The sequence below is a fragment of the Corvus moneduloides genome, chromosome 3 (genome assembly GCF_009650955.1).
Source record: "Corvus moneduloides isolate bCorMon1 chromosome 3, bCorMon1.pri, whole genome shotgun sequence".
Taxonomy (NCBI): domain Eukaryota; kingdom Metazoa; phylum Chordata; class Aves; order Passeriformes; family Corvidae; genus Corvus; species Corvus moneduloides.
The window spans coordinates 98,884,151-98,901,489 of record NC_045478.1 but is presented as its reverse complement, the minus strand read 5'-3'; the positions used below and the strand labels follow the sequence as shown (position 1 = coordinate 98,901,489).

Sequence of the window (17,339 nt, the reverse complement as noted above, 5' to 3'; positions counted from 1 at the left end):
ATCTTGACTTCCAGTAATAGTATTGTTTTCTTGACCTGAACCTTCAGCCAGTGGTTAAAGTCATGCAGTTTGCTTCCCTGAGGAGGAAGAGTAGATTGAGATCGGGTTTTGTTTGTTTGTATTTAATCAATATGACTTATTTAAAGGGTATATGAAATACCATGGTTTTCTGAGCCCAGTTGATTTGAACACTGAGAAAATGATTTCCTTGCTCAATAGTGTAATTAGTTGGGTTTTTTTAACATAGCATATCTTTTGAAAAGCATAGTCTTAGTCCTTAACTGTTGTTACTCTGGCAGCTTTTCTTGATGTGTACCCTCTTGGTGTAACCCTTGCCTGTGCTCAGACCCAGGGGTGCAGTTCAGAGCTAAGCAGTTGAATGTTTGGGGGCTGATCAGGCTTTTCACCATGCTATTAATTAGGGTTTGTATGTACAGAGGGATGAATGCAAATTCTCCCTTGGAGTTTTAGGCAAGTTCCACATCTTGTTTAAAGAAAAGCAATGCTTGCTCACTTGCAGTCCTATTGCAGTTTTCTGGTTCCTGTATTTCATAAACCTCAAGGCACTTCAGAGGATGTTTCATGGGTACCGGAAAACCCTTGAGTTACCTCTCTAACTACTAGTGCACTAGAATAGCTGTGTTCTGTCAGTTTCCTATGAGAAATTGCTTTCTCTCTTCCTGCAGTCCAGTGACAGTTTGCTGCATTCTGCATACCTTTTACCTCAAAAAGAGCCTCTTGTGTAGTGCTCTGAAAAGTTGGTGGTCCCAAATCATACAGTAACTTAAAACTTGCAGTAAAAAATGTGAATGAGACTTACAACTAGTGTATTTTCATTGCTGGCCACCTTCTCCAGTCCCTCGTGCAGTATGTAATAACTAAATTTGGCTGAGTTCTTCTGCTGTCCCCAGGAAGACTTGATATTGCATGGCCTTGGGATACTTGTTGGAAAATTGCTGCATATGTCATGTCATTTCTGCAGCTGTGTTCTTTGAGAAAAGCTTCAAGATGCCCTGGTTTCCTTGTTATTATATTGGAAGCCTGCAATCTGCAAATCTTGAAAGGAGAGGAAATGGCCATCTCTTCCTGGGCAGGTTCATTGCTATATGCCACCAGTTACTTGCTCTTTAAAGCCCTACTTTCAACTGGGATGACTGGAGAATCTAGATTAAGTGAGAGCAGAGTTTTCTGTATGGCTGGAACTGTGGCTTTCAAAATACCTCACTTTCCCCCCCACTCCCAAAGAGTAAACTAGCAGTTTTTGCAGAACTTTTTAGTGATAGAGCTTGCTCCCTCTTAAGTAACAATGAAAATTTTATGCAGTCTTTATCAGGATTTGATTTTGAACAGCTCAACAGTTATCAGTGAATATACAGTGATAGTAGATTTTTCTTATCTTTATTTCTTTATGGCCATCAGACTCTGCTCGTGTCTTATTTTCTTCTTGAAACAGCATTACAGATTTTCCCCAATTATTTAAAGCCTTGCTTTCACCCTGTGAGTGCATGTTTTTCAGTGAATCTTTGTCCAGTTTCCCCATTATTTATATTATTCTGGATTACATAATGCAGACCCTATTTCTGCCATATAAAGAAGAAGATTTGATCCCTAACAGTCCTGCAGCATGCACCTCTGCAGAAGCAGCTCAACAGTTGAATGGGAGCTGTGGGAGTGCTGTGTTCCTGTATGGTGACTTGTTGATTATTAGTTTTGGCCAGCTTGTTCTAGGCTGACTAGTTTACATCAGGATTATCAGAGTGAACAGCTGAGGCTGCAAAGCAGGTTTCAGCCTTTCTCCACTTTGAAAGAGAGAGTTTTCTGTCTGTAAGAAACAGGCCTGCAATTTCACAAGTCATTTGTTCTGCATAGACCATTCTCCTAATGGGATTTTTCACCCAGTTGGTTTGGATATACTGTTTTTTGGTGTTGATGACACAGTCTGAAATGTTTCCCTTTACTCTAGGGCCAAAAACCTGGCTCTGTTTTCTGGGCATTGTCTCCTCTGGAGATTGGATTTTGTCTGACTGCATTAGTCCTGTATCTATTAGCTTTTTAAGGCTATATGATATGTTAGCTGTACTTCTTGAGCCACCTTAACAGTTGAGTTAATGAATGAGTCTTTTTGGCATCGTGGGGAATTTCACATCTGGAAAGACAAGCAACATTAGTAGTGCATACCATTGCTGGTGACTCAGAAGGAAACTAGTAGTGGTATTGTAGTTTTTGATACTGCCTCTGGGTAATTTCTGCTGTCTAGTCGGTTGATTCTGCAAAGACAGCTCAGGTTATTGCAGGATGCAGTACTTTAACTGTGACAGGCTGTGCTTTCAGACTGCTGTCTTAGGGAGAAATATTTTTCTTTGATTTTCTTTCCCCAAAAAAATCCAAAGCTCACTAAAAATTAAGCAGCTGTCACCCTGTCCCTGCCTAAATAGTGGCTCTGTAGTCTCTGTGACACATGGCTACAAAAATTTTATACCGAGGATGTTTTGCTTTCTCTTGTACACAAGCTTACAGAAACAGAGTGGGGAGGTTGCAGGTTTTTAGCATGTTCTAAACATATTCTTTAAAAGAACAAAACTCTACACTTGCTGTGCTCCAGAGACCACAACATGCCTAACAGGTTTGTTTCAAAAAGAAATTCACAGCAATTTTGAAGGTAACCCAGGTGACTCGAACTGATTGTGCTTTTCTTGTTGGGCCAACCAGACTTGCCCAGCAGGTCTTCCAGTGTAGCAAACCACAATTCTGTAAGGATTCATCCTGGTTCAACTGGTGCTTGCTGCCCCATCATGCCATCTTTTGATAGCCCTGATTGTGCTGGCTTGCCCCTCCTATTTTTTTTTTTCCACCAGCACGGATGTTCCCATGATGTTGCAGTGACTCTTTTTCTGCTTCTCAAGTATAAGAGCAACTTAGGAAACTATTTTAGATAAATATCATAGATAAAGGTAATAATTGAGGCCTTCCCACTTTACATGTTGGGGTCCTCTGTTTACTTGTTTTTTACTCTTAAGTTTTGTGTTTAAGTAGGTGTCAGTAGCTGTATCTGAGTATTAAGTAGTAATTTGAATATCTTGGTGTTTGAGTAACTTAAAGTAGCTCAGTTTCAATGTAGCTGCTTACATGTGTTGTGTTTGTCATGCAGACAAAACAGGCTCAATAGAGGAGTTTACTTTTCCATAATATAGCTAAAGATATAAATAGCTAAATAAAGATCTTCAGATGAAAGTATCAAGACTTCCTAGCAGTGAACACAATGGCTTATTGTGGCTAAAATGCATTTTTGCCTCAAGCTTCTGGGTTGGTCCCACTTTTTTGCCCGAGTTTGATGATCCCAGATGAATCATACTCCGCTTCTTTCATATTAAGGTTTGAACTATCTTTCAGATTTATGTCTTTGCTGCAGTTCTGCAGCAGTAAGACAGAAAAACCTTACCAGTTTGTATTTGCAGCGTGTGCTTTGTGATTATAAAGGCTGTTCTTTCTCATGCTGCAGGATGAAGCTGTAGGTTTTGTTGTAGTTGAACATATCCACTAAGAGAGAATTCTGTTAACACTGTGTTTTTCCTCCTGGTATCAAGCTGTTAGAATTGTTTAGGTTGGAAAGGACTTCTGAGGATCATATAGCTGAACCCCCTGCTCAAAGCAAGGTCAGTTAGAACAGGTTGCACACGTTGATGTCCTGTCAGGGTTTGAATAGCTCCAAGGATGGACATTTCACAACCTCATTGTGCAACCCAGAAACATACTATAGTACAAATGTTTGGTGGTTTGGTTGTTGGGGGTTTTTTTGCCTTATGTTGATGTGGGATATCCTGTGGTTTTTTTTATTTGTCCCTGTTACCTCTCAACCTGTCACTGGATACTTCAGGGAAGAGTCTGGCTAAGTCATGTTCACACCTCTCTCTGTGCCCTTATCAGGTACTGACACATGGGTGCGATTTTCCATCTGAAGCCTTTTCTTCTCCAGGCTGAACATTCCCAGCTCCCTCAGCCTCTCCTGTGAAAGATGCTCTGGTCCCTTAATCGTCTCAGTGACTCTTTGTTGGCCTGTCATGGTTTAACCCCAGCCACCCAAGCCCCACACAGCTGCCTGGTCGCTCCCCCGCCAGCAGGATCCGGGAGAGAATTGATTGTGTAAAAGTGAGAAAACCCATGGGTTGAAGCAAAGGCAGTTTAATAGGGAAAGCAAAAGCTGTGCCCACAAGCAAAGCAAAACAAGTCTTTCACCACTTCCCATGGCAGGCAGGTAGGTGTTCAGCCATCCCTGGGAAAGCAGGGCTCCATCACACACAGTGTTTGCTTGGGAACACAAGCACCATCACTCCAAACATCCCACTTCTTCCCTCTTCTCCCCACTTTATATACTGAGCATGAAGTCATTTGGTATTTTCTGACTTGAATCCAGGAGGGAACAAGTTCTCCAGCTCATGCAGCAGATGGGTATTTTTTTTAAGATACTGGTAGTTTCTAAAGGGAAAATAATGACAGAAGTGCTGTAGCACTTTTATTCCTGCCTGTTGGTGTTTGCTGAGTCAGATCCTGTTCATCAGCTCGGTTCCCGCTTTGTTAGTGGCACAGCAGTAGTGATGGGGCACGATGAGTATGGGTAAAGTACTGTAGCAACCTGCTGGGTTCAAGTTATTAAAAATGCAGAGCCTCAGCCAACTGTTATTTGCTTGAAAGGGTGATAAGGGTAACAATAATAGGAAGCTTTGTATTTGTAGCATATTTTCCTTACCCAGCTGCACTGGTATGTTTTTTTACCAGAGAAAACCAATACTCCTTCCTCCTCTCTCACTCTTCTGTAGTACTTAACCTTTTGCTAAAAGCATGCTTGAAATGTTGTGGTGTTGTATTCCAGAGTTGCTGCTTTCAGTGCAACTTTTCTTTTTAATTCTAGAAAAGCCAGGCTGTTTTTCATAAAGCAGTGTTACAGATACAGTTTTCTTTGAGATTAGGATACGTTTTGCATTGTAACCATAGTTAAATTACTGTGGTTTCAGTGTACAGTACACTGAAAAGGACTTTACAGATATCAACTTAGGGTAGTCCAACATCACATTTGCCTCTTGTTAAAAGTAAACATCAGTGTTACAGGTGAAACCCTGAGAGTTTGACTCTTGCATTTTAAAACAATGGAAAAGTATTATGTGCATTCAGTATTTAAAGTCATGTGCTTAATTGCTGAGAACCCTTCTTCACTTATAAAAATTATTCTTGTGGATAAAGAGACTGAAATGCAGGACCCACAGCCTTGTCTGCCAACAGGTCTAGTTAAGCAAGTGCTGACCTCTGTGATGAGAGATTGCCTGTGGTGTTTCCATCCTTATCTCTGACCTTGGACTTGAATCACAAAGTGCATAGTGGTAAAAAAAAACCTGTATGTCTTGGTTGTCTTTTAAAATCTGTACTCCCGCTTTAAGGAGGATTAAAACATCTCTGGACCAAAATTCCATGGCAGATTTTTTTCATACGATAGATTTTGTGGTCCGTGATTGTCAAATGATGTTTCTTCCCGTGTAAAATTGTGCAGTTTTAGTAAGCTGCAAATCTTGTCTTTGCTCTACGTAACAACTTAGCTGAGATCCTTCTATTCAGAATCTCTTTGATGTTTGTTTTATGAAAATATGTTTCTTTGCTTCTGTCACTTATGACATTACAACCTTTTGGTCATCCCCAGTGTTTAGAAGCTTTTGACCAGGAAAAGGCAAAAGTTCATCTTTAGCTTACATACCTTTTTTGGTTTATGGTAATCTTGAAGACAGTCCTGTAAATTTAGTCTTTATTTCATAAATAAAATGAAATAGACATTTTTGAGCATAGGTTGACATTATTTCTTTCCACACTGTAACTAGGAATGACCCAAATGGTACAGGATGTCAGCTTTGCACATAAACTGAAGTGGTGGCAGTTAATCTGGAGTGTGTTCACTCTTGGCTCAGGTTCACCTGCCTTTTTAGGACCTTGGTGACGATGTGCTACTAACTAGGTAATTTTTTGTGTGCATACTTTAAAACTTGTCAGGATAATTTTCAACTTCTAGGCCTGAGCATTTGATTGCAGTATCCCTTAATAACCTTTACTTGTTCTGATGTTTTATTTTGAAGTGTTCTTTAATGGTGAGAAAAAATTGCCAGACTACCCCACTGTTTTGCTTCCCCTTCTAGACTTCAAACAAAGTATTTTTTTTTTCCTGGCCATTATAACATGTGCAATATGTAAGGTATTAGAGCATTAGGATATTAGCTCATGAATGCACTGATGTTCCTCTGAGTGGTTAATATATTTTATCTGTCACCGGGGAGGAATGTGCTGTTCAGCTCCCTCCTTCTGCGAGTGCTCTGACTCATGAGCGCGAGGTACTTCAAAAGGATTTCAGCACTCCATCTCCTTCTTCAGTCTTGCAGTTGCTTTTCTAAGAATAGAAGCAGCAAAACAGACAGCGGGGTTCCTTCTCAGCTGCTACAGTTCATTACCACTGTAGTCATGAAAGCTGACATCAATGGCAATCTTCACGTCTCAGAGTTCCCATTTACCTGTGTGGCTACAAACACTGTGGCTTGTGCTACTCCTTGGGAGCAGGAACCACCATCTACAGCTGAGCTTCCAATTTGGATGATCAAAACTATGAGCTGTGGGACTTGGGTGCCTGTACATTTCAAGCAGTGTTGTGGGAGTGGCATAAAATAACTGAGACCTCCAGAAAATGTGGAGGGTGTGTTTCATGCAAGACATGTTCTTGTAATATTTGAGATATATCGGAACTCTTCCTTAAATATCTGCTGTGATCATAGCTTGTGTATTGTGATAATATCTGTTAATTTAAAAAGTTTTCTCATCATATAAACTGCTTGCCTGGTACAACTGCAAAGTGCTGAAGCTCTTGAAATGGTATTGCCAGTACTTATGTCAGGCAGAAGTTTGCTTCCTTGAAGGTGCGCTAAGGTTTTGCTGATTATTCATTCTCATTCACATATGGGTAAAAGGAGCCCTCTTTTCAGCCACAGGCATCATCTCTTGTGCCAGTGAATTATAGAACTCAAGTAAACTGTACCCATGAGGTCTTGAATATGCACTCAAGGAAAATTAAGTCAGTCTTCAAAAGCAGTCATTGCTAGAGCCTGTTTCCAAAAGAAGCTGCTGTGCTTTAGGTAAAACATGGCTCCTGGGTTGGTTAGGAAGGTGACGGAGCCAGGGCATCTCTGTTGTAATTGTCTCCTGTTTTTAACACTTCTGACTGTTGGTTAATTGAAGTAAGAGGGTGGGTTGACTTAGGGAATAAATGTTGTGACTGCTAAAGTGCTCTTGTCCACAAAGCAGATCTGACTTTGAACTGCAGAAGGAGAGGATGGAAGCTAAGAAGAACTGAAAGCAAAAAGAAAATTTGTATTGTGTCCTACAATGAAGTGTAGAGGTGTGCAGAATGGTTTGTTGCAGAAAAACGAAGATCGTGACTGGGACATCTTAAGCCCAACCTGGGTTTATTAAAATACATTGTAGGAACAACCTCCCTTTATTTGCAGCCTTCCCTTCCCCAGCTGCTGCTCCTACTCTGAATTTGCTATTGTCAGTTTTTCTTAATGGAAGTAAACGGACCTGCACTGGCAGGTTTTTCCTGTCATCATCATAAAATTCTGAATTGAGTTACTTGTAAAGGATGTTCTTTTTGTTATCAAAATCTGGTTTGAAACGACATGTTTACAACCAAAAGATACGTATTGAAATCAACAATACTTTTGTTAGGAAGGGTACATTCTTTAATAGAAAAAGGATAGTATGTTAAGCAAAGCCGTGTTTAATGAGATGTGATATTGTATGTGTGTTTTTTACCTCCTTTTCTGTGCTCTATTTTTATTCATCATCTGTACATCTTGTGTGTTATTAAAAGCAAGACATGAGGTCTTCCTTGGCAGTAGGAATTTTGGAAGGAATGGGTGGGATAGGAAGAGCTGTTTTTCCAGTAGTACATGTCGGATTTTATGTAGGTGTTTTGGAATACATTCTGACCCTAAAATACATTCTTAATAAATGTAAAAGACTAACTGTATGATAATTAGCTTAGTCCATTGTTTGTTTTCCTTTTTTTTCACTGTAGGCAACCAATTCCCAGAGATAAATACCTTTAACCTTTTTGTGAAGGGCGAAAAACATCTAAGTAGTATTTAACCTCTGACATCACTTCTGGGATTTTGTAATGCCTGCTATCAAAGAATCCCATCTATAAAGGAGAGACAAATGAGTTGAGCAACTCTACATGGCTACTCCAGCTGAAACGTGCTTTGACAAGTCATTTGTGAATAACAGTAAAGCAGGATTGCTACTTGCCAGACATAAATGCTTGAGTAAGAGGGGAAATGCTTAAAGCATAGAAACCTGGTTGTCAGGCGTTAGTCACTGCTGAACACCTAACAATAACATTCTTTCTGCTAGAAAGCAGGGTGGCTTTTGAGGAAGGCTGTTCCTCAGTAATGCTCTTTATTTGCTGCTGAAGGTTTCCAAGCGATCGACTAAAGGTGGTTCTGTTCAGTTCCAAGAGTTGCCAGTCTTTTGGCATGGATGCAAGTGATTGCAAGTGATCAGAAGGGAAAATAAGCTATGGATGGCTCTAAAAAGGCAGGGTCCTGCACCTGGGGAGGAATAACCCCATGCACCAGCAGCAGTCTGGGAGGTGGAAAGCAGCTCTGCAGAGAGGGACCTGGAGGTCCTGGTGGACAACAAGCTGTCTCTGAGCCAGCAGTGCCCTTGTGCCAAGAAGGCCAACGGTGTCCTGGGGTGCATTAGGAAGAGCATTGGCAGCAGGTTGAGGGAGGTCATCCTGCCCCTCAATTCTGCTCTAGTGAGGCCACATCTGGAGTGCTGTGTCCAGGTCTGGGCTCCGCAGTGCAAAAGAGACATGGAGCTACTGGAGCTGCTCCAGTGAGGGGCTACAGAGATGATGGAGCATCTTTCTTAGGAGGAAAGAATGAGAGAGGTGACTGAGAGGGAACCTCATCAATCTGTTTAGGTATCTGAAGGGAGATGTCAGAAGATGGACCAGGCTCTGCTCAGTGGTGTCAAGCAACAGTACAAGGACAATGGGCAGAAACTGATGCACAGGAAGTTCCACCTGAACATGAGGAAGAACTTCTTTACTGTGTGGGTGACCAAGCAGTGGAACAGGTTGCCCAAAGAGGTTGTGGAGTCTCTCTCACTGGAGATATTGCAGAACTGTCAGGGTGCAATCCTGTGCCATGTGCTCTTGGATGACCCTGCCTGAGCAGGAAGGTTGGACCCGATGAGCCACTGTGGTGCCTTCCAACCTGACCCATTCTGTCATCTTGTGGAAAGTTCTGGAGTGCAAGTTCTTAACTTCTCCCAGTTTCTAGAGAAAGTTGTGAATATTGTGTGGACTCAAGTCTAATTAGCAAATAAAGTGGATATCCAAATCAATTACATATACTGTAACTTTAGGTGATATGTGTTTCAATATTTGTGATTAGAATGCTTAAGGTCACTTCCCAGACCTTGCCATAAAAAGTCAGTCTTTTAAAACTCAGTGCCTTTTGAAAGAATAAATTAGGACTTAAGTTGTTATGATGCCAAAAAGATCTATGCCAATTCTTAGGGCACACACTGTAGTGAAACTGCTGACTGTAACAAAGAAGAGATGGTGAAAATTTCAGACCATTTTTAAGGTTTTAAAATACAGTATGTAAAATGAAGTTGTTCATATTAATGGCTGGGCAGTTGCACAGATCAGGAGACTGCCATTCTTCCAGGTATATTCAAAACTATAACATAAATTACTGAATTTTTAGTTAGGTTAGTAGTACTTTGCTCAGCCTAGTGCTATACTGTAATTAAAGTGCTTGAATATTTGTTCATAGCATCACTTGCATGCACACAGTTACATTAAGGACATGATTGCAAAGTAGCCAAGTGTTCTGAGAGCTCTCAACAGCTAGTAATAGTTCAGTAAAAATATGGAAAAAACTTTATTACTTTTGTTTTCTTCTTTAAGCTCTGCAAAGATTAGCTCATAAAAAGCTATGTCTGCAGCTCATTAGATGAAATATTTTCTTGATGTTCTACATCTTGGACTTCTTGTTATGAGAGAGGAATAAATATTTCTGTCTTAGGGTTCATGTAATTGCAAGTAAATTTGTCTTCATCCTTTCCTGGAGAGGCCTTTTGTTCACAACCCAAAGTCACAAGTGAAGTCTTGTGAAGCTAAGTCACATCTGTCTTGCCACATTAAAATGATTCCTGCTCTTTTCTCCCTTTGTGTTATTTTACTATGTTAAACTGCATTTGCAGAAATCTAACTTTTGTCAGGCTGTAGACACAGAACTGGTGTCCTTGTAAAATGTGCTCTGACAATAGAAAGAAACTGTGGAGGAATGTTTGCAGGATCTCAGGCCCCTGAATGCCAAATACTTGTCTTTGAGCTGTTTTCTGTCTTCTTGCAGTGGAGCAAAGCAGTGGTTTTGGTTCTGCTGCCATGCAGCTGAGGTTTTGATTTCAGTGTTTCCAACTGCAGTGGAGGATTATAATAGTGCAACTATTTCTTAAAGCCAAATGTTCTTCTTTGGAAAATTTCAGTGTGGGGAGAAAATTGAAGACAAGCGTTTATCCCCCCCACTGAATTTAAAGGGACACTGTGAACTTTTAATTTTAAGAGACCTGAGGATTTGTTTTATTCTTCTTTAAAAAACTGTAGTAATGGCATTAGTTTTTCTCTGCACTCCCGTGGTTTGCTGTTCTCTTTTCAATCTAGAAAAGCTCTGTGAAGGACTTGCACAAAGTGATTTTCTCCTTGATAATCAGGTCAATCAATTGACCATAAAGCGTTATTAAGCATAAGAGACAGCCTGCTTGCCTTGAGGAGGAATGACAGAGGGGAAAGAAGCTAGAGGAAGGCTAGCTGATACCCAGGGATTTAATAACCCACTACCTGTCAGCTGAGTGGCACAAGTTGAGCTGTTAGCCTGGCTGGTTGATAGGTAAAATGAATTGAGTAAACCAGTTGAAGAATTAAATCGAACTTCAGATTTCTTCACCTTACATTTGGAGTGGGATCACAGAGCCCACCTTTTTCTTACTTCTCAGCTGAAACCTGTTAGTGCATTGTAAGCTGTTTGTTTGTTTTATACCCTCTTGTATTCAACAGCAGTGGGTAAAATAGGCAACCAGAGAAGCTTTTTTCCCTGTGTTTCTTTGACTGGGGCCTATCTGAAAGTTTCAAAGTCAGACATTAGTTGTCACCTAGTGTGTTAAAAGTGTACTTTTTTATAGCAAATTGAGCTTCGTAAGTTCTCCTCTTTTGTTGTTTTCACTTGTGTGCTGCTTCTCACGGCTTGTATTTTCCAGTCATGAGCCAATGTAAAGTTAGATCTCTGAATCATTTTTGAAGAGTTTCTTCAAAACTGTTCTATGTTGTTCTACGGTTTAAATTATTATTATTTAATTGCTATGTTCCAGGGAAATATCTATAGTAAAGGAATGTGTTTATTTTCTCTGGCTTTTGTATATTGGCTGCTTAATAGAAACACTGAAGTAATAATTTCGAAGTCGGTACGTGGTTGATTCATTTCCCTTTAAAACAATTCTCATTTCATCTTGGTTTCCTGCTCTGTGGGTTACTGCCATAGTGAGATACGTGAAATACTTGATAAGGAAGGTGCACAGTCAACTACGACTGCCATGGCCAAGCATTTTCCAACTTCCATGGGGTTAGAGAGGACATTAGAGGGAATTTGCACATAATGAGGAGGAGGGATAAAGGGGATCTTCCAAGTTCGTGGTGGGAAGAATAAGAAGAGATCTCTGCTTAGCTTTCCCAGGGAAAGGAAAAGAGATTGAACATTATGGAATGAATAGTCCTCTTCACCTTCATATCTCTAGTCTGATTTTATCTACTTGTGAGCAAATACAGCATTTTATTTTTTTACTTTGTGTTCAGGTCTCAATTCAGTACTAATTTGGGAGCTGTTAGAAAGTAATAAAGTGGCAGTTTTCAAAAGTGTGATGCTAATTGCTTTCTTCAAGGACAGGGAAGCTATGCATGGGTTATTGCTTCTTGTCTTCAGTGTGTAGGCTATTACCTTTGCGTCAGTTAAACCATCTATTAAAAGACAGATAGTAGTAAAATAATTGTCCTGTTCTGAGAGTTTTTCACTGCCTCAAGAACTGCTAACAGTACAAAAGAGTCAGTAGTGCAGGTGAAATACTTCCTTTGTTGTCAGAACTGAAAATAATAGCCAGTAAGAACCACTTAAGGTACTGAACAAACACAGAAAAATAGTTATGTCCTACATGCACAGGCAATGCCTCTTATTTTTCTTTTGGAACTTAATAGAGCTCCTCTGCCTGTCCATCCTTTCCCTTTACCCTGCACTGCAGTGTCCATCCCTTTCATTGAAGAAAGACAGACTCTTTATCCCAATAGCAGCATTAGACACAGCCTGGTCTTTAATTTACAGCACACATTTCCTAGTTTTCCATCCTGGGTTCTTTGGGAGGCAGTCTTCTCTTTCTCCACGTAGTTACTTGGTGATGATGGAATTACCAATTTTAACCCCTCTTCCTTATCTCAGCATGGTTTTGATAGTGTAAATGCTGGATGATAAACAACTAACTGTATCTTCCTTCTGACATCATTCTTGCTGCTGGAGCATCTGGTCTCTGGTCTGCAAAAGAGTGACTAATAGTTTCTGTCATCTGAGCAGCATTTTCTGAACCCACTTTCTTGCCTATAGCTAACTTGTTTAGATTTGAATGAATGAGCTTGTTTAACGTAGCATTTTAAACCTAATGATCCAAATACAGATCTTTTTGTTTTGCTTTTACTGGAGTAGAATAATAATAGTGAGTGTAGAAATGAAAAAAACTTGCTAGGTTTAAAAAACCTCAAACAAACCCAGCTAGAAAAACCCACTGTTGACAATATCATTTTCTTTTTAATCTAGTGGGGTGAGATAGATGAATATGAAAGCTGGGTCAAAAAGCTTATGTAATTTTCAGACCCTAAATATAGAATGGTGTAATGACACAAAGAGATCAATCTCTGTGCACATGTTCTGGTAGAGTATTTTTGTTTTGTTCTTATTCTGTGCATGCAATTTAGAACTAAGCTGGATACCCCCTGCTTGGAAAAATGGTCTTGCTAATATTCCTGCCTTATGCTATGTACCAATTTAAATTGACATGTAGCATGTAGGTTTCTTTATGATAATAGTCTGGGTGTGGGGTCGTTTTGTTTTGTTGATAGAAAGATTTCCCTGTGCTCACTGTTTAATTTACCTTTTTGGTTTTTTTTTAATAGTAGTGGAATGGGGTGATGACGTTAAAGCAGTGTCAGAAGATGAAGCCATGGTGCTGGTGAACCACCAAGCGACGGGTGACGTCTGCACTCTGATGATGTGCCTTCAGGATAAAGGCACGGTAGGCTACACCCGGGGCGTGGGGTGCTGCTGTGTGTGCCGTGTTCCCTCGGGACTGCTCGCATCCATGTGTGGCCCTAATGGCTCACTTTGGGGTGTAACCCACCAGATCATCTCCCTAGGGAGGTTTTTGTTTGGATTTGGTCCAACGTGACAGCCAGTAGCTTGGAGCAGGTACAGACCCTGAATGTTGTCTTTGGAGAAGGTCAGATGTGGGCTGAGTCGCTGTGCATCCAGTTGAGGTTAACGCAGAGGGAAGCAGATCTCCTTGCATGTAATCATGGACTTGACTCCTTCCTCTCACTTCATGCCCTTGTGCAACTCATGCCAACTTTGCTCAGACCAACACAGGTCTGGCTTCTTGGTTATGACTTTATTCCAGCATGGAATTTTTCTCAAAGTTAGAGCACGCTGTGGATGGGATTTTGGTAGGAGTGAGGGCATGCCAAAGTTAAGCTACCTAGCAAAGGTCAAAATTGCATGAGCTCTTATTTCACAAACCCTTAAGCATTTCTTGGTGAGAAGTGTAACTAAGGTTAATTGTTTCATGCATTACTGTTCAGAAAATTCATATCTAAGGAGTGAACACCAGAGTATAGAATCTAAACAGGAGATCGTATTTATATACAAATTAGGTAGAAGGGGATGTGTGCAAGATTAGGCTACAAAGAGTGGGAAGCATACCTGTCAAGCTGAAAAAAATGCATCAGCTGCATGTGTCTTAGTGTTGTCTTCTTTCTTGAAGTGTCTTAGTGTTGCCTTCCTTCATCATCATCTGGTGAAGAAACAAGGAAACAAGAAGAGCTTTTTGTTGCATCTGCACAATTTTTAACTAGCACTGTTTTTCTTAGTGCAAATTAATATAGTTAAGTATACACTTACCTTCTTCAGTGATGTACCATTTTGTAGAAAGTTTTCCAGATCTTTCTTATGACAGCAGAGCTGTTTAAGAAAAAACAGTAAAAAAACCCTTTCAAACAACCCAACCTCACAAAGTATGAAAATGCCATTCAAGATGGAGCAGACTCCTTCCTTTCTTTCTTTCTACTCTAGCCTAGAGCAGATTGTTTTAAAAGTACTTTTAATTGCTTTTGTTTCTTTTGGAATTGAGAGAATTGGATCTCTATGGTGTTCTGTGCTGTATGCAAAGGAGTAGAATGAGAGAATAAACTCTTCGATTCCCTTCATCAAAATAGTGCATAGGACAATCTTGTGATAAAGATATGGCTGTGAGGGTGTAGTCCTGTTGATATGTATGGCATATGATCATGATCACTAGTATATATATATAAATCTAAATAATATTTATCCATTTGACCCCATAGTTTGAAAGTTTCAGTCAAGACAGAGTAAGTTTCAGTGACTGTAGGAGATGCTAAAAATGGAAGAAGGCATTGAGATCACGGTCTTCACCACAGAAATTACTAGGTTTGCATGTTTTCAGAAAAGCAGAACATCCTTAAAATCACTATTTTTTCCCTTAAGTAGTTGTGGTAATTGCTCTTGCAGTGTGCATGTCCAGAGCCTAATTGGCTTTGTTTTCAGCTAATAAAGAAATAAAACAATGTGAGCTTCAATACATGCTTAAAATACAGCAGGAGTAGTACAAGTGGCTGAAAATAATGAAGAAGATCAGGATAGTTTATCCTTGCTAGAACTTGCTGAATCAGGTGCTTTTAAATAGCATGCTTCATATTTCTAAAGATAAGAGACTTGTCATTACTTAGAGTGACTGTGAAAGTAAGTATTGGAGGAAAAAAAATAAACCTACCTGTCCAGAAATAATCATTATACAGTATGCAAGTGCTTAAATTAGTCAGCTTTCCTTAAATCCAGTGTAAACTTAACATGGAGTCCTTCACAAGCTTGATACTCATCTGTCAGCAAAATAGTGATTTTCAATAATGACTTTTTTTTTGTTAAGGAGGGTTAATCCTGTGCCAGTCCCAAATGTCTTTCGCTTGCTTTTGCCAGCCAGTACAGACCAAAACCAGATGTAATCTGCAAGCACTTAATGCTGCTTTTAAAAAAAAGAAATGTTCATTTAAGACACCAGGAGCATTCAATTTAAAGTTCTGGGTTTTTCTGTATAGTGAGGTAAACTCATGAGACAGTTTTGCAACTTGACAGTGTTTCCCAAGGGTCATGCCAGGAACCCTCATGGTATTTTTTTCTAGCATTCTATAAATACTTACATACCAGTGATGGTGTAGCCTGTCTGTTTTAAGTAAATCTAATTTCACCAAGCAGTAAGATAAAATACATGTGCTGAGATATTTCTGGTTTTTTAGATTAACTTACATGAATAAGAAAAAAATGATCTCTTACTAGAAAAGTGGAACGTTAGCTGAAAATTAGAATTTTAGGACTGGATTGGCATTGTTTGATTAATACATTATATGATAATATAAGCCAAACAGCAAAGTTTCAGGTGAACCAGAAGTGACCTAATTACACTTCTTATAAAGTTTGAGAAATTGCTCCAGTTTCTTTGTGAAAGGAAGTGTTAAAAAAATTAACTAAGTTGTGGTCTCATAAATATTGAAGGTTATGTGTTTCACAAAAAGAAGTAGGTGAAAATGCTGCTATTGCTGCTTTCTGACTGGATTAGGACTGATAAATGTGGGGTTTTTTTCTGATTCGGAACAGAAAGCAGTGCCAGGAAGGGTGCAGTGGAGAAAAAAGTGCAGCTTGTAGATTTCAAGACGTGTTTCATTGTTAAGTTAGAGACACTTGAAAGATGAAAGTCAGTCTATCCAGGTTGCGTTGTGAAATCTGTGTAGACTGAAATGAAAGTGGGCCTGTGTAATAGGAGGCACCTAGATTATTTTTTATATAGTTGGTAAAAGCTTTTTCTAGCTTCTGAACTTAGTTAACCACGAAGCACGAAGGAAAAAGGACCTGAAGTGGCATCCAAAAGTTCTTTGAATCCGTTAACAACTATGAATTTGTGTTCAAAACACTTCTGAGTGTCTTTGTTTAAACCTCCTTCAAATGCAAGTGATAAGAGGCTCATCTCATAAGTGTTGTTTCATTCCTGAGGATACTAAATAGAGGAGTCACTAAATAGAAGAGTTACCAACAAAATTTTGCAGTGTCCTCTAGTCTGCCCTTGGTAGCAGAATAAAATGATTATCCATTAATCTCGTTTGCCTTTTGATTGCAAACAAAATAACTGTGTCCTATTCTTTGAACTGCTTTTTGATTTGATATGTTAGTGTGTGTATATATTAATCCATACATAAAAATACTTTCTCTTTGTACTTCCTACCATTGCCTGGGCTTGCAGATAGATTTATGATCACTGAACTCTGAAGTTTGTCTCTTTGTAGCCCACACACAGCAACACGTGTGTGTCTTAGTTACAATTTGCATGTCACACTTACCTTTGACAAAATCTCATCACTCCTTCTCAGGAAAGACTGAGGGAGCCCAGGGATGCTAGTTAGAAGCCCTGTGTCACCTAAAACAAGGTGAGATGGACTTCAGACTCTGAAGAGCAGTGATCACCTTGCAGGATAAACCTGCCATCATCTAAAGAAAAAGACAGTAACATGTGGTATGGTAGGGGAGAAGCACTAGCGTTGCTGGGCAGGAGTTCCTCATCCACGATTGCCATAGAACATCTGGAACCAGTGCTGACTCCTCGAAAGACACGTTTTCTTTCCAGCAAAGCAGAGTATTAAGCTTGCTTATCTCCTCCAGTAAAATAAGATTATGTTGGTTCAGCTTCTGCTTGATATAATAGAACAGCAGATGTCAAAGTGCCAAAGTAGTAGATGAACACTGGCAGGCCTGAGTACTGCTGCAGGCTAAATCATCATTAGTGAAATTTTGGTGGTGTTTTTATCAAAGGATGTGGTTCCCTGCACCAGCCTGTCACCTTTGGGTGATGCGTGGGCACGAGCTTAT

General features: G+C 39.8%; 1 protein-coding gene across 2 annotated transcripts in view; it reads left to right on the top strand.

Moving 5' to 3' along the window:
• Window positions 1-17,339, top strand: part of LPGAT1 (lysophosphatidylglycerol acyltransferase 1) — a 60,677-nt gene that overhangs the window by 13,677 nt on the left and 29,661 nt on the right. For both annotated transcript variants that reach the window (XM_032102939.1, XM_032102938.1), the window contains one exon: window positions 13,310-13,428. In XM_032102939.1, coding sequence (XP_031958830.1) covers window positions 13,310-13,428 — 119 coding nt within the window. The remainder of the gene's footprint in view (window positions 1-13,309; window positions 13,429-17,339) is intronic.